This window comes from Ananas comosus, linkage group 1 (assembly GCF_001540865.1).
Source record: "Ananas comosus cultivar F153 linkage group 1, ASM154086v1, whole genome shotgun sequence".
Lineage (NCBI taxonomy): Eukaryota > Viridiplantae > Streptophyta > Magnoliopsida > Poales > Bromeliaceae > Ananas > Ananas comosus.
In genome coordinates, this window is record NC_033621.1 from 1,291,366 (window position 1) to 1,311,016 (window position 19,651).

The 19,651-nt window shown below is 38.6% G+C and overlaps 3 protein-coding genes across 6 annotated transcripts; 2 read left to right on the top strand and 1 right to left on the bottom strand.

Moving 5' to 3' along the window:
• On the top strand, window positions 2,129-11,222 carry LOC109710295 (calmodulin-binding transcription activator 3-like). 4 transcript variants are annotated; one of them, XM_020232806.1, is made up of 14 exons: window positions 2,129-2,225; window positions 2,389-2,523; window positions 3,682-3,801; window positions 4,031-4,146; window positions 4,987-5,075; window positions 5,590-5,632; window positions 5,797-5,974; window positions 6,090-6,218; window positions 6,307-6,656; window positions 7,068-7,445; window positions 7,952-8,649; window positions 9,002-9,584; window positions 10,157-10,480; window positions 10,850-11,222. In XM_020232806.1, exons 2-14 carry the CDS (start codon window positions 2,484-2,486, stop codon window positions 10,955-10,957), a joined length of 3,156 nt encoding a protein of 1,051 aa, XP_020088395.1. In that variant the 5' UTR covers window positions 2,129-2,225; window positions 2,389-2,483; the 3' UTR covers window positions 10,958-11,222. The 4 variants fall into 4 exon arrangements, with proteins under 4 accessions (XP_020088395.1, XP_020088405.1, XP_020088400.1 ...); XM_020232816.1 differs by having other exon boundaries at window positions 6,316-6,656; window positions 10,850-11,209; XM_020232811.1 differs by lacking the exon at window positions 2,129-2,225 and having other exon boundaries at window positions 2,251-2,523; window positions 10,850-11,209.
• On the bottom strand, window positions 11,734-12,458 carry LOC109707897 (multifunctional methyltransferase subunit TRM112-like protein At1g22270). The gene has a single exon (XM_020229429.1). It carries the CDS (start codon window positions 12,375-12,377, stop codon window positions 12,006-12,008), a length of 372 nt encoding a protein of 123 aa, XP_020085018.1. The 5' UTR covers window positions 12,378-12,458; the 3' UTR covers window positions 11,734-12,005.
• On the top strand, window positions 14,493-19,288 carry LOC109713645 (ubiquitin carboxyl-terminal hydrolase 4). The gene is made up of 6 exons (XM_020237810.1): window positions 14,493-15,003; window positions 16,241-16,357; window positions 16,692-16,790; window positions 17,362-17,547; window positions 17,660-17,841; window positions 18,405-19,288. The coding sequence occupies exons 1-6, from the start codon at window positions 14,881-14,883 to the stop codon at window positions 18,802-18,804; spliced, it is 1,107 nt and encodes a 368-aa protein (XP_020093399.1). The 5' UTR covers window positions 14,493-14,880; the 3' UTR covers window positions 18,805-19,288.

Sequence of the window (19,651 nt, forward strand, 5' to 3'; positions counted from 1 at the left end):
TAGCTCTACAGTGCCTTAATTTAGCTGTTAGAGTAAGGATAGCTGAGTTCTTAGCAGGCATTTCGTTCCTTCAGAGTGGGGCATTTCGGAGGAAATCCTCTTTTGTTAGCCAAACTCTCTCGAACTGAAACCTTCTAGATACTAGTTGGAGCCCCATGGACAAGAGGATCAGCGTTTGATCAGAGGTGATCCTATGTAGAGCTTTAACTTTGCAAAGCGGGAATGATTGATCCCATTCAGTGGAGACAAGGAACCTGTCGAGCTTAGCCAAGGTGGGTTCGTGTTGCATATTCGACCAAGTGAAGGATCGATTCGTCAAAGGTAAATCTAGAACTTCTAATGCATTGATTAGGTCTGAGAATAAAGCCATTACTTTTTTGCTCCAAATATTTTCCTTTCGTTTCGTTTGATTTTTAGCAATGTTGAAGTCCCAGTATATAACCCTATCGTTGGAGCAGAAGTTTTCAAGAGAGAGAAGTTCCGAACAAAAATCTTCTTTTCCATCCCAGGTTGGCGGCCCATAGACGTTGGTAAGATAAAAGGCTCTTCCGCTTACAAGGTGGGTAAGTAGAAGAGTGAGCGAGTAATGTCTCACCAGAACTCGCTGCAGGAAAAAAGAAAATAAAATTCCAACAAGTGATTACGCCGCCTGACGCCCCAGATGCTGAAAGAAACTGACATTTGTTAAAACTAGACCCACAACAAGACCGAATGGAGGAACAGAACACGGAGTCTGCTTTAGATTCCTGCAAACACACAACAGCATGTTGAAATCTAGACAGTGCAAACTTGACCAAACATTTTTGCGAAAGGCCGTTGAGACCGCGTACATTCCAGCTGAGGATGTAAAACATTCAAAAAAAAGAAAAAACACACACAACACACAACACACATAAGAAGGAACGGCCAAGAAAAAAAAAACATCTATAGGCTTCCATCAATTGGAACTGTTGGAACTTCTTTGCTTCATCCTCAGAGAGGCTGACCTCACAAAGAAGACTCTTATGCTTCATTTTTTTCATGACCATCATTATTATTAGTATATATTTATTATACCAAAAAATATAAAATATTGAAATTTTTATAATAAAGGAATAAAATAAGTAGCACGCTATCCGCTTCGTTTATTTTATTTAAAAATAAACTTAGCTAGAAATATGAATCAATTAGGATTCGAACTTAGAATTTCGGATACCAACTACCAAATCCTCTGTTACGTGACAAATAACTTGATAGTTAATATTTGATGCTTTAGATTTGAAATTTGGTTGTTTCGTATTTTCAATTAACCTTACTTTAAAAAGAATAATTGAACCAAATTATTTTGCTGAAGTGGGAAAGGTGTTTAGCCGCTAATACTATACTCGATTCTTCATCCAAAGACAACAACGTTCCAGCTGTGAAAATTTGTCTTGAAGCAATGAATTTGCACATCACGTGGTGTACTACCACAATTACCACTCACTGATTGATTCCAATAATTCGAACCTAATCCAAAATTGGTACTTGACCGGACCCGATCCGAGATAAGCAACGGTTTGGTCGAGCTCGAACCCAACCCCGACTCGACCGGACCACTGCGGTCATTCGTACGTTATTCTCACCGCAAGTTCCCTCGGGGCGCCACGTGGTGCGGTCTCATTGGATGCATCTAGTCAGCTGTTGACGAGTCGAAAGCGACCGATATCGACTCCCCCCTTAACCTGCGCCGCTCGATCGCAAGCCACTGTGTAGGCTCTCCCGCATAAAACCACCCCTATGCGGGTCCGTTTCGACCGTTGGATCTTCATCGCGGCGCCTCACTGCCTCCCACGCAGCTTGGTCAGAAATTATCAGTGGACTCGGATCACCGTTTAATTCATGAACCGGAAAGGAAACAACGGACCGCGGCGAACGTAAGGTCCATGGTGACGTGGTGAGACATGTCTACAAAAGAGTTTATGATATGTGACGTCATGATGCGTACTGTTGTTTTTGTGAGAGAGACAAGTGAACGGACGAGATTCGTTCATTAAGGAAGCGTACGGTCGATGTCCACCCGACAAAAGGGTAATTAACGCGCTACCATGAAGGGCAATTTCGTCAATTCGACAGCCTAATATGCGCCTTTTGCCTCCTCGCCAGTGTTCGTCTCTTTCCTCCTCTCTCTCTCTCTCTCTCTCTCTCTCTCTCTCTCTTTTGCGACTTCCACTTAGGCGGCTCCTGTAATCCCCTCTTCCTCGAAGGTTCTCTCTCTCTCTCTCTCTCTCTCTCCCGATCCGTTCATCTCTCTCCCCACAAAACCAAACCCTAACTGGAGATCCCCTTTCGACGAAGATTCATCGATTACCCGTTAATTTCCTATATTTAGCTTCGGATTTGACGGGCACCGTACTGGTTTTCCTGCAGTGATCCGCTCCAGCGCTTCGAATTCTGATGATCGAAGAGTTTGGGCTCTGATCGGGATCGAACAGGAGCTTGTGAAGAGCTTTTCGGGGTTGTCAATGGCGGATGCGCGGCGATATGCGTTGACTCCTCAATTAGGTGAGGATTCCATCTCTAGATCTGTCGATCTCTCTAATTGTTTTGCGTCTGAGTAAGATAAGTTGGATTTTCAGTGGTTTTGTGACTCGAAAAGTATTCTCTCTGATTGATGCAACGATCTGTTTGTTTTTTGCTCTTTATGTCTTATTTTTGTGTTCTTGCAATCAAGTAACTGATCTCGTTTAATCGGTTTATGTTTTTTTTTAATGTAATCGTCTTATTTTTGCTCTTATACATGTGCTGACGCGTTAAAATCTCACTGGACTTATATTTGACATACTTAGCTGATACGACGAGATTCCTCTCAGAAACATAGGGATAATTGACCGAACTAGTTGTCTGTTTTTACCATGTTGCTTTATAGGTGTTACTATCATGGATAGTTTAATGAGGCAGCTGATGCATGATTTCTAGATAATTGAAGTGTACACTTTGTTCTGCAATATTTTTTTTTTTCTTTTTTTACATGGGAAATGGTAGTAAAGCAATGGATTTTGCAAGGGCTGTTATGCATTACTGAATACGTGAAAAGGTATTAGATTTTGTAGAGTTCTAGATAATCTTGGGCCTTTGTGTGTGTGTGTGTGTTGGTGAGCATTGGTGCCTTTTGACTGGAAAGGCTGCTCTGTTTGGACCTGAACTATACTGGAATATAGTTTATGTTGCTGCTACTGTCTTGGTGAAATTAGCAAACTCTCATACTAGCGTGCAGCACTATACATGTATGTGATGGATTATACAACTTTCATGAACTGACGGTACCATATTATGCTTAATAGCTCTAAGCACTTGGTTCTTTTTGGCCTTTTCTTAGGTATTGCTTTCTTTTGTATCTTGTCTTCTTTGTCTTTCTGTAGATTTTCTGTAGTTAATTAAATTGCTATGACATTGACACTTGTTGGTGTGTCTTGATTTTGGTTTGAAGGGCTAGTCTATGGTAATGTTTCTTTTGTATTGTTTATCTTTTTCCCATGTTTTTGCATCTGTGATTGCAAAAGTGGAAAAGTTTTACCCACTATAGTAGACACTGCAAATATGACTTTCTTTTGGAGTTCAATGATATTTGATTGCAGAAGTGGATATGTTTTATCAGCTTTCGCTGAGCTTTGCTAATATGTTTTCCATACTAACTCACTGATGCTAACTGATAATGTCCAGATATTGAGCAAATACTTCTGGAGGCTCAGCATCGGTGGCTACGCCCTGCTGAAATTTGTGAGATACTTCGAAATTATAGGAAGTTCCGGATTGCGCCAGAGCCACCAAATCGGCCTCCTAGTATGATTTTTATCTTAGATTTTGCAATATCAGTTGTTAGCATATTCCTGGTGTATTTTTGTCGGATAACATTGTTAGAACTTCAAAGACTTCATTTTCTGTATTGTTGTAATAATTTTCTTATAAATTTTAAGTAAATGATGTAAAGTCTGTACAGAAGTTGTGCACATGCAACTACAGGCATTATTATTTTATTTTCTTTTACTGACTATTTGTATATTTGACTTAGGTGGTTCACTTTTTCTGTTTGATCGAAAAGTATTGAGATACTTCCGTAAAGATGGGCACAACTGGAGGAAGAAAAAAGATGGAAAGACTGTTAAAGAAGCTCATGAGAGGCTAAAAGTAAGTGAAATATTGGAATTTTTTTCCCTTCAAAATTATCATATTTATACAGCAAGCCCTAAAAGCCAAATCACATGAAAAATAGCTATATTTGATCATGTACTCTGTACCTTGCAATAATGCACTAGTGAACCCTTTATAAATAGAGGATGAGAGCATGGAAGAACTCTTGAACTTGTGAGATGATTGTGCTAATCCTTTTTATATGATTTATATGTACACAAAATATCAGTACGTAGTACAAAATGAAGCCCTATATCTCAATCTTGGTGAACTTTGCTCTCAGAGTTCCACTCTGGTTGTCAAACGGTCAGATTGCCTATTTGGTCTGGTTGACTAATCTGGAGTTTCTTTACCATAGATGATTATTTCTCCTCCCTGCACTTCTATTACTATTTTTTTATGTATATTCTGTTAGAAAATATGACTGCAGTTTCTTCTCTGTATGCTATTATTCATTATTTTCCCCCTCTTTTTGAGCCTCTGTTTCTCTCAATCTTCTGTCTGGAACTTCTTGATGGAACATCTGAATTTTCATTTCGTAAAAGATGAAATGGAATTGCAGCCATTTACTTCAGAGTTCAGACCTAGGATTTGAGAGAAGATCCTGTAGAGACTTCTACAGAATCACATGGCTTTTGTTATATATATTAGGAAAGGAAGGGTGGTTTTCGAAAATGAATGACTCTTTGACTTGGTATTGGTTCTAGACAATATCTAGAGGGTTGTTCAATGCTAGACTCCAGATTTGTTGCTGTTTCAACATTTTATTTGATATTTAATCCTTAGAAAAGCAAAATATAGTCTAAACCCAATTTATCTAACATGGCGTGAATGCAGGCAGGAAGTGTTGATGTGCTGCATTGCTATTATGCCCATGGGGAGGAGAATGAAAACTTTCAAAGACGGAGTTATTGGATGTTAGAAGAGTAAGTGGTGAAATAAGTTTTCTTTTTTATTAGAATGATTAGAATATATGGATATTGGATAGTCCCTGCACTATCCTGATATTGCAGTTTTGTCCATGTACTTTTCACTTAACCCCTGAACTTTTACATATATTACACTTTTTGTCCATGATTATTAAAAAAAATAGTATGTTTTCTTCTGAAATGACCATTCTCAATGTCTCAAAGATTTCATGGAGCTAGTGACATTTATATCTGGGCCTGTAGGATATGTAGAAACTGCAAAGCAAAACTCCTGGCAGCAGTCAAGTATTATGATGTTGAAGAGTGAGCCGGATGACCTAGAGTGTCACATTATACTTGTTTTTATGTTTGAAACCTGTTAAACTCTCAGTAGTGGGCTCATATACATTTACATAAATTTCATATTGATGTTATAATAATTTTTGCACCCATATGGAAGATGTATATATCTAGCACGGTGACATTATTTATGTGCGCCATGTTAAGCTTTATTACCTGTCTGATTATGCAGGGAGTTCATGCACATTGTTCTTGTACATTATCGTGAAGTTAAGGTATATTTCAGTTTACCCTCCCTATGGATCATGGATCTTCTTTACTTGCTGACCTTTACTTCTGAATGTTCTATAGCACGCTAAAACGTGCTAAACCTCTGATAGTACTGGTCACTTGTGCAATACTGTTAATATCTCTCTCATTATTGTAAGCTTGGTTTCAGGGTGGCAGACCAAATTTTAGCCGCAGCAGAGAAGTTGAAGAAGTCGCGCAAGTTTCTCATACCGATAGCCCTGCATGTTCTAACTCTTTCACCAGCCAGAGCCATATCCCATCACAAACTACTGATGCAGAAAGCCCAAACAGTGGGCAAACTTCAGAGTATGAAGATGCCGAATCAGGTACAGCTTTCGCTGCTTACTCTATTGTGCATCACTTAATATAGATTTACTGATTTATAATTAAGTCATGCACCCCTTTCTTTCAGTGTATCTAAAGCGAAATTCGGTTCAGCAGATAATTATCCAACAAGCTCCAGATACAACCCTATCCCTGAGATGCGGCAGTATGAGGATGGACGTGGACATGTGATGGATGCTCCCCTGTTGAACCCTTACGTGTCAATTCCTTCGGTAAATAACCAATGTGAGAATTACTTCTGTTCTTCTACTTATTCAGGAATTTGAGCATGTAGATTGCTCGCTTTCTAACTTTTTTCTAATTTGTTAAAAAGCTCTTCCAGGCGATTATCAAGGAATACAGCCAACAACACCACCTATCTCGGATTATTATTCAGTTGCTCAAGAGGATACAACTACGGTTTTTGACGGAACAGGCGGTGGATTAACATTTAGTGGATCAAAAACAACGCAGTTGGAATTGGCGTCTTGGGATGAGGTTCTTGCGCACTGTACCACCGGTTTCCAAACACCATATGTCCAACCTTCAGTTGGATCTAGGCAGGCTACTGCGTTTGAAGACAATTCTAGTCTTGAAACTATAACATTTGGGGAAGCATACAACAATGACCTACTTCCCAAGGAAGTTTATGGTATCGGTGCTGAAGGCAAATTACTATGGCAGGTAATGCCTACTTCTATATAATAACAACCGGATGAGGAAATTGTTTAGAGAACTGCTTTTCTTTGTCTCTGTTTTAGTTTCTGAGAGACCAATGCTTGCATAGCTAATGGACAGGCTAAGAGCCCCTTTTTTTAGTAGAAGAAAGTATTTAAACTCTGTAAAATTTACTTTCGCAAATGAAACTCTTGGCCGGCAAGTGTTTATTAGATTCCCCAAAATCTGCTCCTATTAGTAGTACATATAGTTTTGTCTCTAAACTCAATTTGAAAAATACTGATTTCTATCTACAGCCTTTTCATGACTTTTTAGAAAATCCATGTTATGTATTGTATTTTAATAAGTTTTTGAAACTTTTCTATTAGAACTTAAGAATAAGAGTCACTATCTCATGTAGAAAGTTTTCAATTGCAGCATCCTAGTCCTGCAAGTGGTTCTCTTGGTATTGACGGTGAATATGGCAGATCTATAGAGGAAAACATTGGTCACTCTCCTCTAACAAAACAGGCATCACTAGATCTCTCTCACTTGGAAGCAGACGGCTTGAAGAAGTACGATAGCTTTTCGAGGTGGATGAGCAAAGAACTTGAAGAAGTAGATGACTCGCAATTAAGATCCAACTCTGAGCCTTATTGGAACACTGTAGACGATGAAAGCGTTGTTGAAAGTTCTAACATTTCCAATCATGAGCCCTTGGATTCATATGCAGTGAGCCCCTCGCTTTCACAAGACCAGCTCTTCAGTATTATTGATTTCTCGCCAAGTTGGGCATTTGCTAGCTTGGAGACTAAGGTATGTCTTTTGAAATTTACTTTTCTTTCCACTTCCTCTAGGAGTGGTGGCGCCTGAGGCTTGTGCATCATATTACCTCGTTTCTGTTTAGTTTGTTTGCTAAAAATCTGAGTTCTTCATGTAATATCAGATGATCCTACACTGTGGATCCTTGTAATTGATTTATAATTAATTCAGGTTATCTTTGGCCCGTCTCAAACTTGTGTTGAATGCTGTTTGGAAAAGCACCGGTGGCTTTTGATATTGAAACTTTCCAAACAGACTTCAGCAACAGTGGAAGCAGAAGCTTCAAGTTGGAGCTTTTACTTTTGGGCCTAGAAAATCTCACATAGCTTCCCACCATTGCAAAAGCTCTAGTTCTTTTTCTTTTCTTTTTTTCTGTGTGCATGCGTGCGCCAACTGCTTCTGCTGCTTCTATGGACGGAAAGCTGTTCCAGAAGTTAGGCAAATCAGGCACTAAGGTTCTCCTTTCTCTCTCCACTCATTAAGCTGTGGTAATGCTGCAGGTTCTAATCACGGGTACGTTCCTGAAAAATGAAGATATAGACAAATGTAAATGGTCTTGTATGTTTGGTGAAGTCGAAGTGCCAGTTGAGGTTTTAGCAGACGGAACCCTCCGTTGCTATGCCCCCCCACATAAACCTGGAAGGGTCCCCTTTTACGTTACCTGCTCCAACAGGTTGGCTTGTAGCGAAGTGCGAGAGTTCGAGTTCCGCTCAACTGATGCCCATTATATGGAGACGTCAGATTCCTCTATCAGTAGCATAAATGACATGCATCTCCATATTCGCCTTGAAAAACTGTTGACTTTGGGACCAGTTGACCAGCAAAAGGGTGTGTCAAATGTTACAAAGGAGAAAATTGATTTGAACAATAAGGTTAGTGCTTTGATGATGGACGATGATGAATGGTCAAGCCTCCTGAAGGTAACCGACGAGAAAGAGGTCTCTATTGAACAAGCGAAAGATCAATTGGCTGAGAAGTTAATAAAGGAGAAGTTGCACTCTTGGCTTATTATGAAGATATATGAAGAAGAAGGTAAAGGCCCAAACATATTAGGGAAGGAAGGACAGGGTGTGATTCATTTAACGGCCGCACTTGGCTACGACTGGGCAATAAGACCAATAATTGTTGCTGGTGTCAATGTAAATTACAGAGACGTCCATGGATGGACTGCACTTCACTGGGCAGCATTCTGCGGAAGGTAAGTATTTTGAGTAGCGTCAATGATAGTCAATTATCATTCTTCAGTTAGTATTTCCATTTTTGACATTTTTTGCAAAAATAGTCCACCTTTTTCCTGATTTTGCTATTTTGATCTGCCTCTTTTCTTTTTGCAACTTTGGATCGGAAATATCTTTCATGGTTAGGATTGCCCTTGGCCCACCTTGCAATGAACTTATCCATTAGAGGTCTCTGATAGGGGTACTTTGTCCAAGAAAGGATAATAAGGAGAAAAAAAAAAGAAGAATATAGAATACGAAAAATAAAAAATGTGGATTTTATTGCAAACACATGCTTTAGAAGAGTTCCATCTGATGTTTTGTTCTTTGTAGGGAGCGTACCGTCGTAGCCCTTATAGCAATGGGAGCGGCCCCTGGAGCATTGACAGATCCTACCCCTGAATTTCCCGCTGGACGAACGCCTGCTGACTTGGCATCCGCAAATGGACACAAAGGCATTGCAGGCTTTCTCGCAGAGTCTTCTCTAACAAGCCATCTCAATGCCCTCACCTTGAAGGACTCAAAAGGCAGTGACGTGGCAGAAATTTGTGGCCTGCCGAGTCTCGAAGATGTTCCTGGAAAAGTTCCTTGTCAGCTTTCCGAAGGAGACGATGGTCAGGGTGGATCACTTAAGGACTCATTAAGTGCTGTTCGAAATGCGTCTCAAGCTGCAGCTCGGATCTACCAGGTTTTCAGAGTTCAATCGTTCCACAGAAAGAAGCTAGTTGAATATGGAGATGAAAAGTGTGGGGTATCAGATGAACGAGCTCTTTCGCTCATTTCTGTTAAGAGTGCAAAGCCAGGTCAGCATGACATGCCATTGCAAAGTGCTGCAATTCGTATACAGAACAAATTTCGAGGGTGGAAAGGGAGAAAGGAGTTTCTACTTATTCGCCAGAGGATTGTTAAGATCCAGGTATCGTAAATTGACCTCTTTATTTAATTTCTTTCTTTGTCTACTCCAGGTTGCCTGTATTTATGTGTCGGATATTTGGCTTGTCTAAATAATAAACGAAATGGAATAGAATGTTCTTATGCTCGGATATTTGTTTGAAAAAATACGATGTTTTGCAAACTGAGAGTTGTATGCATCTTTTCTAAAACTAGTAAATGTTTCATCTGTTATTTACTTTCTCCTGCATTTTGGTATTAATTGTTATTAACTTGAAGTAAAGAGGAGGCTATAGGTGTCTGACCTCTGTTCACCAAGTGATCATCTTCTGCAACTTCGCTGTGGTTAATTCATTTTCTATTGGTTATAGACTAATTAGTACATATTGAGGGAAAAGACTCTTACCATTTGTTTGTACCTTGTCTTGACTGAAGATAATTCTCCAATTCTTTTCCGCACATAATATATTTTTTGAATGCATGTTCTTGTCTGCTTTTTGCAATGAGCTATGGATATTTTTCCTGATCTGTTATCTCATCTTATATTCACGTTGCACGATTCCTGACTCTAATGTTCGTTGTTTATTTGCTGACTAGGCACATGTACGGGGTCACCAAGTGAGGAAGCAATATCGCAAGATTGTTTGGTCAGTGGGAATAGTGGAGAAAGCTATACTCCGGTGGAGGCGGAAAGGATGTGGATTACGTGGATTCCGGCCTGAGGGCTTAATCGAAGGCCCTAGCATGCAAATCCAAGCAGCTAAAACAGATGATTATGACTTCCTGCAGGAAGGCAGAAGGCAGAGCGAAGCCAGGCTACAGACAGCGCTCGCCAGGGTGAAGTCCATGGTTCAGTATCCTGAAGCGAGAGATCAGTACCGAAGGCTTTTAACTGTTGTTACAGAGCTCCAGGAATCAAAGGTATTATTATTATTATTATATATATATATATGTTGTCACTCATTCCTAATGGAATTGCTAAACATGAACATTCCGTTCCAGAAACCACTAGTCGGCCTTGCTTTGTTGTTGCAAAACATGCATCTAGAAAACTGAAAACAAACAGTTACTTTTTGAAGATCTGGGTTCTTATCAGCCTATATTACTAAGTTTATGTAGCTACCGTATACTGGACCCATTTTGTCGCCCCTTAGGACCTTTTATGATGATTAGTTTGGAGCTGACACCTTGTGGTTCCTGGATTCTCTTTCTGATGATTTTCTACAACCTCAACTATCCCTGTATAGTGTAACCGAGCTATAATGTTTGTTAATCGTCATGCTTTTGCAGGCCGCGCAGGACAAATTACTGAGCGACATAGAGGGGGCTGCTGATGGTGATTTCATGGTCGAATTAGAACAGCTTTGGCAAGACGACACACCGATGCCCAGTATTTGATTGAGAAGAGTTTGAGATTCCTGGGAGGTTTTTTCCACCGTAGTTGTTTATGTAAATTATTCTCACTTTGTTCGTTGGCTGTTGCGTAGCTTACCTTAATATGTTGTTTATACTCGGTGCTAATACAGTGACTGTTCTGTTAACTGCGCTAAATTAGCAAATTCTAGGTGTAAACTTGTGGATTAGTTGATGGTGCTATTTTTGTACAACGCCATTTTAGGTGATGAGCTTTTTCCGACTTGATTTTGAAAATGATTTCCAAGGTACTACACTGTTCCGTCTTTGTACTGTTTGTCAATGCGTAGATTATAACTGCGTCGATCTAATCTTACACACAAACCAATAATGTGCTCCAAAATTCTTTTCAGGAACCAACTGAATCTCCAAAATCATATCTCAGGTTTATTTACTTCGATTGTGAGTAATACGATTCTCGTAATACTGAAGAGCACCATTATGTAAAGTGTTTTGCAAGCTTTTAATTGGCTAATTTCTCGATGTTCTCGGTGATAGTGTTGGTCTCTTGATGTCATCTAAAGTGAGACCGTTTCTAAAGGAAGGTACATAAAACTTCATAACGAACCTTATAAAAGATTTCACAGGTCATATCAGTTACAAATAGATAAAATTATCTTACTTGTGCATTCATTAAAGGTTTGGAAAATGAATCCATAGAAATTCTAGTAAATATAAATATATATATATATATATATATATATATATATTAATTATACGTAAGAACAAATTAAATTCCCCATTACATCATAAAATTGCCATTTTTACCAATAATACGTAATTAAATATATTCTCCTGTAAACGAACACACCTCGCGTGGACAAAATCTCACCATCTACCCAATACTATTAGAAAAAATCAAAAAACATGGAGCCGAATTGCTAAAATTTATCCGATTATCACACTATTACCATGTTAAGTTTTGCATAAAACATAAGAGGAAAAAAGAAAAAAGAAAAAAGAAAAAAACACACGCACGCACACAAATATCCACTCCGTCGATCGAACAACCCAAAACCCCCTAAACAAAGAATCACACCTCGTCCTCGTGGAGGAGCATGTTGGGTATGCCCTTGTTGATGGGGAACCTCCTCCCGGTCTCGGGGCACACGAGGGCGCCCTCCTCGACGTGGAGCTGGAGGAGGGCGCGGTGGAAGCGGCGGAGGAAGTCGTCGGAGGCGAGCATGGAGGCGTCGGCCTCGCCGGGGAGGAGGTCGGGGTGGCCGAGCGCGCGCGCGCCGGCGACGAGCGCGCCCCACTCGATCTTCGGGAAGACCCCGCGGAGGAACTCGGCGCTGAGCTCCACCTCCCTCTCCACCACCTTCTCCGCCTCGATCCCGAGCGGGAACCCGTTCACCACCCCCCTTATGTTGCTCGAGAGCATGTTGTGGGTGAGTAGCCTCATCTCCTCCTCCTCCTTCGTCCCCCTCCTCCTTCCTCCTCCCCTTCTTCGATCTCTCTCGCGCAGCGGCGGCGAGCTAGGGTTTATTGGGGATCGAGTTTGCCGGGTCGGGTCGGGTCGGGTCGGGTCGGATCGGGTTTGTATTTGGCTTGACTCCTGAGTATGTTAATAATGATGGCTTGATCAGGTCCTCACCACTCTAGAGTCTAGTCCACACGGTCTGGTCTAGCCACATTTAAGGCGTGTTTGGTACTTTGGTTGGACGAAACTCCCGCAAGGACCAACCCTGGCCGGGAGGGAGGCAAAGTTGCGAGCTTTAATCGTAGCAGAGTTTTTTTTTTTTTTTTTTGAGAGAAAGATAGCATGCTACCCGCTTCGTTTATTTCATCTAGAAATAAACTTAGCTGGAAATGTGAATCAACTAGGATTCGAACTTGAATTTCGGGTACCAACCATCAAACCCTTTTGCCACTTGCGCTAGAAATTGTCGGTATCATAGCAAAGTTTATATAATCATGATACCACCTATCTCGCTGATGTATCATGTCGCTTATGCATAACAAAATCATTCTAATAAACAGAATTTTGTAATCTAAATAATTTTTATATAATAAGCTAGAAAAATAGAGTTGATATTGTCAAATTAAAACTGATCATTATTATTATTATTATTATTATTATTATCAGAGCATACATTTTGAACCTTTTGGCCCTGATAATAACAGCAATATTATTTTTCTGTAAAAAAATAATGCACACTCGTAAACTTTAAATCAAAACAGTTCAAAATTCTTTATGGACTTACACAATTTTCATATAAAAGAAATGATATAGCGTAATTTACCTTCATTTATGCATAAAACTTAAATTGCACTAAAAATAAGTTCAACATTGTTCCATTCAAATCATTAAATTTTAAGGGCTAAAGTAACATCTAACTAAATAAGAACTCGTGTGCAAGAAAAATCAATGCGTACGTGATTTGGAACTTAATTAGTTTGAAAAACTTGGTTAGTTTGAAATTTTGGCCACAACTTTCTCGCCTTTTGACCTAAAAACATGGGGAAATATTTATTTTCTAAAAAATAGATTTTTTATTTAATGCTTATGGTTGGTTGCCTGGTTGGTGAGTTGTGTAAACTATTTTTAATAGCCAAAATTACATGTTTGGTCCTTGAATTATGAGGTTTGTGACACTTTGATTTACAAATTTTAATTTATTATAATTTTTTATTCAAAATTTTAAAATTATTATAATTAAAATTTACAATCTAATTTAGTTGACTAAACACCAATGTATCATTATTGTAAAAGTATTACAATAATATTGTAATTGATAATATGACAATAATTAAAATTTCATATCACTTTCACATTTGCGACATGTCAATATTTCGCCAACAAAGTTAAGTTGGGAAACTTGCTTACAATAGTTTATAAAATTTAGGCAAAAAATAATAACAAATTAAATTTGTGCCTCAAAATTTGAGTTGCAAAAGTGCAATTTAGCCCTTTTAGTATGAGAAGTGCTACTGGACCCAAGGCCCAATTCTCTCTTTTTTCAAATTGACTATAATTATTTATACAGAGCTTCTGACCTTCGAGATAATTTTTATAAAATTTTTGACTTTTTATTCTTTCATATAAATAATCATAAATTCAAAACAACCAAAATTGTTTCTAAGTAGAAAAATGCAAGAATAACTTATAAAAAATTCTAACTTTATTTTTCCTACTTTTGCTTACTTTTATAAACATTATATATATTTTCTATCGTAATATAAACTATGGAGCTCAGATATTAACTAACAAATAATCCTTCGCCACTTGTGCTATTGACGGTCGCTATTTTTTCACATATTATTTCGATACCTGGAATCCCAATATTTTTAATTTTATCTAATTTTGTTAGAAATTTTTTGGTTTGTTTGTTATTACTATTTTTATAAAAGCTTTTACCAAAAAAGAACTTGAACTTGAAAGTTTTATAAAGATTTATGAAAAAGTTAAAACTAATGCATAATTTACAGAGATTTTTAGTGAAAGTTAAAAAGTGATGTATTTGGAAAAAAAAAAAAAAAAATCCCATTTGACTATGCTTGTCCTAAGATACTATTAATCTCTCTCTCTCTCTCTCTCTCTCTCTCTCTCTCTCTCCATTTTAGACCGATCTGTTCTTCGCCATTGGCCATTACCAACGGAAACAGTTCACGCATAGAGGATTAGAGGGGAGAACGAGGGAGGAGGAAAGGGAAAAAAAAAATGGCGAATTCGAAACCCTAAAAACCCTACCCACCCACCACGTCCGAATCCCACCTCGAAAACCCTAGCGAGATCAATGCCGCCATTGCTGCTGCGTTCGGAGCTTCCGAGGAGGAGATCGCGCCTTAGCTGAGGCGGGATTGAGAGGAGCGGGGGCGATTTTGGGGTGGGTGGGGGGGTTGGGGTTAGAATTAGGGTTTTTTTTAATATCTCTTCCGCGGTGGAGGCGTGGAGGCGGAGTTGGATGGTGATGGGCGCCGCGGGTTCCAAGCTCGAGAAGGCCCTCGGCGACCAGTTCCCAGAGGGCGAGCGATACTTCGGCCTCGAGAACTTCGGGAACACCTGTTACTGTAACAGCGTCTTGCAGGTACCCTTTCTCTTCTTCTTCTTCTTCTCTATTTTTCTCATCTTACATCTCTATGAATCTCTCGTATCATGCTCTTTGTTGTGGATCGATCAACCTCTTTCTTCGATTAATTGGTGAGTTTGGCATGGATTTGGTAACTAATAGTTTAATGTAGTGGGAACACGCTTTTGCTTGGGGTTTTTGATGCTTGTGGTTTTTTGGTTGTATGTGTGAGTCTGAAGACTACTTTAGGTGATGTTTTTGCAAGCGAATGTGAATGTTGAGAATTGGTTGATTTGATTCTATTAATGTTATGTCTCACGAGTCTCTTGGTCATGACTCTTGCTGAGTAAAGTATTGCTGGTGTGTTAAGTTCTGGATTTTGTGCTTCCAAAACAATAATTTTGTCACTAGTTGAATCACCCTATGTTTTAATCTTTTAAAAAAAACACTAGTTGGTTTCGCTAGTTTTGTGTGCATTTTTTGCATTTGTGGTGATCTTTATCACACTGGAGCATGAGATCTGATAAGCCTGCAAGTGGGTAAGATGAACTTAGTTTTGTTGCACATACAAATTTTGGTGTGACAAAAGATATGAAGAAGTTTAAAAAATGCTATCAGATTTTCAAAGCCCTGCTAATCGTAGCACATTTGAAAATTCTTTAGCTTCTACAAAGTACGTGTTCGGGGAATGGGAAAGTAATTATAATAAGGTGTTTTCATTAAATGTCAAGGCCAATCTTCTTGCTAGCTAGCCAAATATGTGTTCGTCGGTTGGGCTTCCTTTGATTCTCTGATTTCTTAATGTGCTTGCGGGCTAGTTAGTTGGTCTTGCTAACTTATGTATTTATATCACAAATGTGAAGTCTTGCTAGCTTTCATATGTACTATTAATAATGAGGAAATTCTAAAATGGGGCCTATCTTTTCCACAAACAACCTATTATATCAGGGTACTACCCAACTCAAGAATCATCATATCTTCTACTTGAAGTATCTTTACCTAGTAGTGGTGAACCCACATGATCTCTAAGAAATCTCTCCATCCTTGGTTATCTTACCCGTTTTAATAGACTGATGGTTTTTTAAAAGATTGGATCAAACATTAACCACCCAAAGTAGTCCTATCGTGCTGCATAACAACTGAAATTTAACTCCTTCAGTTACTCAATTGGGTTAAGTTCATTATAAAGGTGTGCAACTGGTATTGAGTTGTCTTATTGACATTGTTTTAATATAAATATTTTATTTGTGATCAGGCGCTTTATTTTTGTGTCCCATTTCGCGAGCAACTACTGGAGTATTATGCAAATAACAAAAACATGGGAGATGCAGAAGAGAATCTGCTAACATGCTTGGCAGACCTATTCACTCAGGTAATTCGAAGGCCTTTTGATCTTGGTGTTTCTCTACTTTTTTTAATTAGGGTCCATTAGTTGAATATTCAACCCCGAATCGTGTGGGGCCTAATATTCTTAGCAGAGCTTACACTTGTACAACGTAGAAGTTTAATGATAAATTGCATAACAACTTGTGGAAAGGGCCTGAAGTTTGAACCGCTTCTCCTCCTCTTCCTGCCATGAAAGAAAGGAAGAGGAGAAGGTACACTTTTCAAAGAGTTTTAATTGTGCGATAATATTTTTCGTACTTGGGTTTGTTATGGGAACTTTGAGACTGCAATAATAGCTAATTGTGCACTTTTACATGCAGATCAGCTCCCAGAAAAAGAAAACAGGCGTTATTGCTCCAAAGCGTTTTGTGCAAAGAGTGAAGAAGCAAAATGAGATTTTTCGAAGCTACATGCACCAGGTAATCCACTGTAACGTTAGTTGCTTACTTAGATTAGGGGTGTGTGTGTGTGTGTGTGTGTGTGTGTGTGCAGATTCTCTCAACTGTGGGCTATATTCAAGTAGATTCCAGCAGTAATTCAAATTCAGAAAAATAAAAAAGGTTTTTACAAAAAAGAGGTAAGATGATGGTGTCTGTTTCAGAATGGCCCATAGTAGAGGACCTATAATTTACCTTTAGATTAGGCGGGCATATGTGGTTCTGGTAAAACTCTTGAAATATTGAAGTAGATTGGTAAATGGACAGGATGAATTATACAATTCTCAGCCAGAAGCTATCAATCTATTTGTTTACTCTGTGTGCTCTTATTATATTTGACTAATTGTGCTTTCTGTTGATGAGAAGGCCTATTTCTAACTATATGGTATTTATAGCATTTGTCATTTGCTTATCCTGTGTTCTACTTATCATTGTGACAGCGCATCTAGAAGTTCTGTGACTTGTTACACTGCCTCATACTGCTTACCCCTTTATACTTACAAAGTAACGATTGTTTGTGAAGCTGAGAAGTTTTTTCCCCCTCTATTTCCAGGATGCTCACGAATTCTTGAACTTCTTGCTGAATGAACTAGTCGACATTCTCGAGAAAGAGTCTAATGCTACAAAAACATCTCCTGAAGCCTCATCATCGAAAAAGCTTGCAAACAGCCCGAATCATAATCTACCCAATGGCACCCACAAGGAGCCTCGTGTTACATGGGTGCACACAACTTTTCAGGTTAGTCTAGTCACCTAGTTGTAAGTTATATTCTTACACACTTGACATTCTATTTGCTAGGGTCATATAATCAATTGTTGGAAGATTTTTTTTTTTTTTCCCTCACTTCTAGGGCATATTGACAAATGAAACGAGGTGCTTACGATGTGAAACTGTCACTGCAAGGGATGAAACATTTTTCGATTTGAGCCTCGACATTGAGCAAAATACTTCAATTACTAGCTGCCTCAAAAATTTCAGCTCAACGGAGACTTTGAATGCTGAGGACAAGTTCTTCTGCGACAAGTGTTGCAGGTTTTTTTTTTTTTTAAACGTTGTCATTTATTTTCGATTCATATTACTTACTTTTGTTTTATATTTAATTTTATTCTCGGTAGTTAAGAATTGGAATATAGCTACTTTTTTTTTAAAAAAAAAATAGATATTTTGATAAACAACACGTATGATGCCATTTACTTCGGTGATACATTGTACTAGGTGTCCTCAACCTTTAAGGAGTTTTTAATTTGATCAACCATTCAATTGTTATAGTTTGGTCTCTAAGTTGCATTTTGTTGCAATTTTACATAAATTTCCTGACTTAATTGGATGATAATGTCCGCATAATTATCATATTTGAAGTCGAAAAGTGCTTTGCTTGGTAGTTAAATGAATTACAGGAATCTTTATCCAAATTTGGAGGAACTCTAACTAAAAGGGTAATTTGTAACGAAATGTAATATATGGATTTTGGGGCCCCAATTATATCTATTAGATGGTTGGGAACCCAACCCGAGTAAACAAACTGAAAGGTTGAGGACCCTCTTGAAGTTTACCCCTACATATAGGCTAAACTATGGCTTCTGCTTGGGATTCAGCTTGCAAGAAGCCCAGAAAAGAATGAAAATTAAGAAGCCACCAAACATCCTCGTCATTCACCTCAAGCGCTTCAAGTACATCGAGCAGCTCGGCCGTTACAAGAAGCTGCTTTATCGAGTAGTTTTTCCCTTAGAGCTTAAGCTTAGCAACACCATCAGCAATGCAGACTCTGAATACTCTCTTTTTGCCGTTGTTATCCACGTGGGCGGTGGGCCTAACCATGGCCACTACGTCAGCATCGTTAAAAGCCACAACCATTGGTTGTTCTTCGATGATGAGAATGTGGAGATGATCGATGAGTCTGCAGTACAAACATTCTTTGGGTCAGCACAGGAATATTCTAGTAACACCGATCATGGGTACATCCTCTTCTACGAGAGCACCGGTGGAAGGAGTTGACTCAAAATATCTCCTTTTTAGACGGTGCGGGAGCAAAATTCCTCTTGACCCTGTTTCCATTAATTTTACCCCCCTTCTTTTTCAGGAACCAGAGGGTAAAGTCCAACCTAATTGTGTTAGCACAAGTTTTACTGTGTTTGACAATAAAGCAACAGTTGAAGAGATGGGAAAGAGGTAATCTCTTGTACTCTTCACAAAGAACTGGTATCTATGGTAGAAGATTTTTAGTTGTACCTACTAGTAGTTTTTATGGGACATATATGGTGCTTGTATATGTTATCAGGAAATTTTGACTTCTTTTTTTTTTTGGTTTTTGATTTCTCAATAATTTCTTCCCAAGACTAAGGTTGTAAAGCTTCTATCTTCCAAAGCTCATGGCTTTGAATTGCAATTTTGTTTCCGAGCCTGCTCGCTGCTTATTTCAAATTCTTATTGTTGTAATTGGTGTTTGCATTATTAAGCAGAGTATTTAGTTTCCCCTTAATTGTGTTGTATCCTTCTATCATACAGAGTCAATTAAACTGTTTGTGGCCTTGTCATCTTAGCTATTGCAACTTTTGATTTTTATTGAGCCTTTCATGAAAATGATGTTGACTTCTTTCTTCTTTCTATCTACCTTCTTTAAGTTGTTAGGTAGACCTACCCTGCCAACCTTAAATTGCCACTTCTTTTGTTTTTTTTTGTTTTAATTATTCATCACTATTTTGAAGTAGCATTTCATGTTGGTCATAGCATGCCAAATTTATGTGCATATCCAATTTTAAAAGTTCGTCCCTTAAAAAAACCAAGCATGTTCTCTTGCATTTCTGCTTTACATATATAGAGCTGTAGTAACTTCTGCTTTTAC

Excerpts from the sequence above, each read along its gene's own strand:
- LOC109713645 (XM_020237810.1), top strand. The coding sequence starts at position 14,881 with ATGGTGATGGGCGCCGCGGGTTCCAAGCTCGAGAAGGCCCTCGGCGAC. Across the intron at positions 16,358-16,691 it reads TGGCAGACCTATTCACTCAG|ATCAGCTCCCAGAAAAAGAA; the intron begins GTAATTCGAAGG and ends TTTTACATGCAG. Across the intron at positions 17,548-17,659 it reads GGGTGCACACAACTTTTCAG|GGCATATTGACAAATGAAAC; the intron begins GTTAGTCTAGTC and ends CCTCACTTCTAG.
- LOC109707897 (XM_020229429.1), bottom strand. The coding sequence starts at position 12,377 with ATGAGGCTACTCACCCACAACATGCTCTCGAGCAACATAAGGGGGGTG.
- LOC109710295 (XM_020232806.1), top strand. The coding sequence starts at position 2,484 with ATGGCGGATGCGCGGCGATATGCGTTGACTCCTCAATTAG. Across the intron at positions 7,446-7,951 it reads TTGCTAGCTTGGAGACTAAG|GTTCTAATCACGGGTACGTT; the intron begins GTATGTCTTTTG and ends GTAATGCTGCAG. Across the intron at positions 10,481-10,849 it reads CAGAGCTCCAGGAATCAAAG|GCCGCGCAGGACAAATTACT; the intron begins GTATTATTATTA and ends ATGCTTTTGCAG.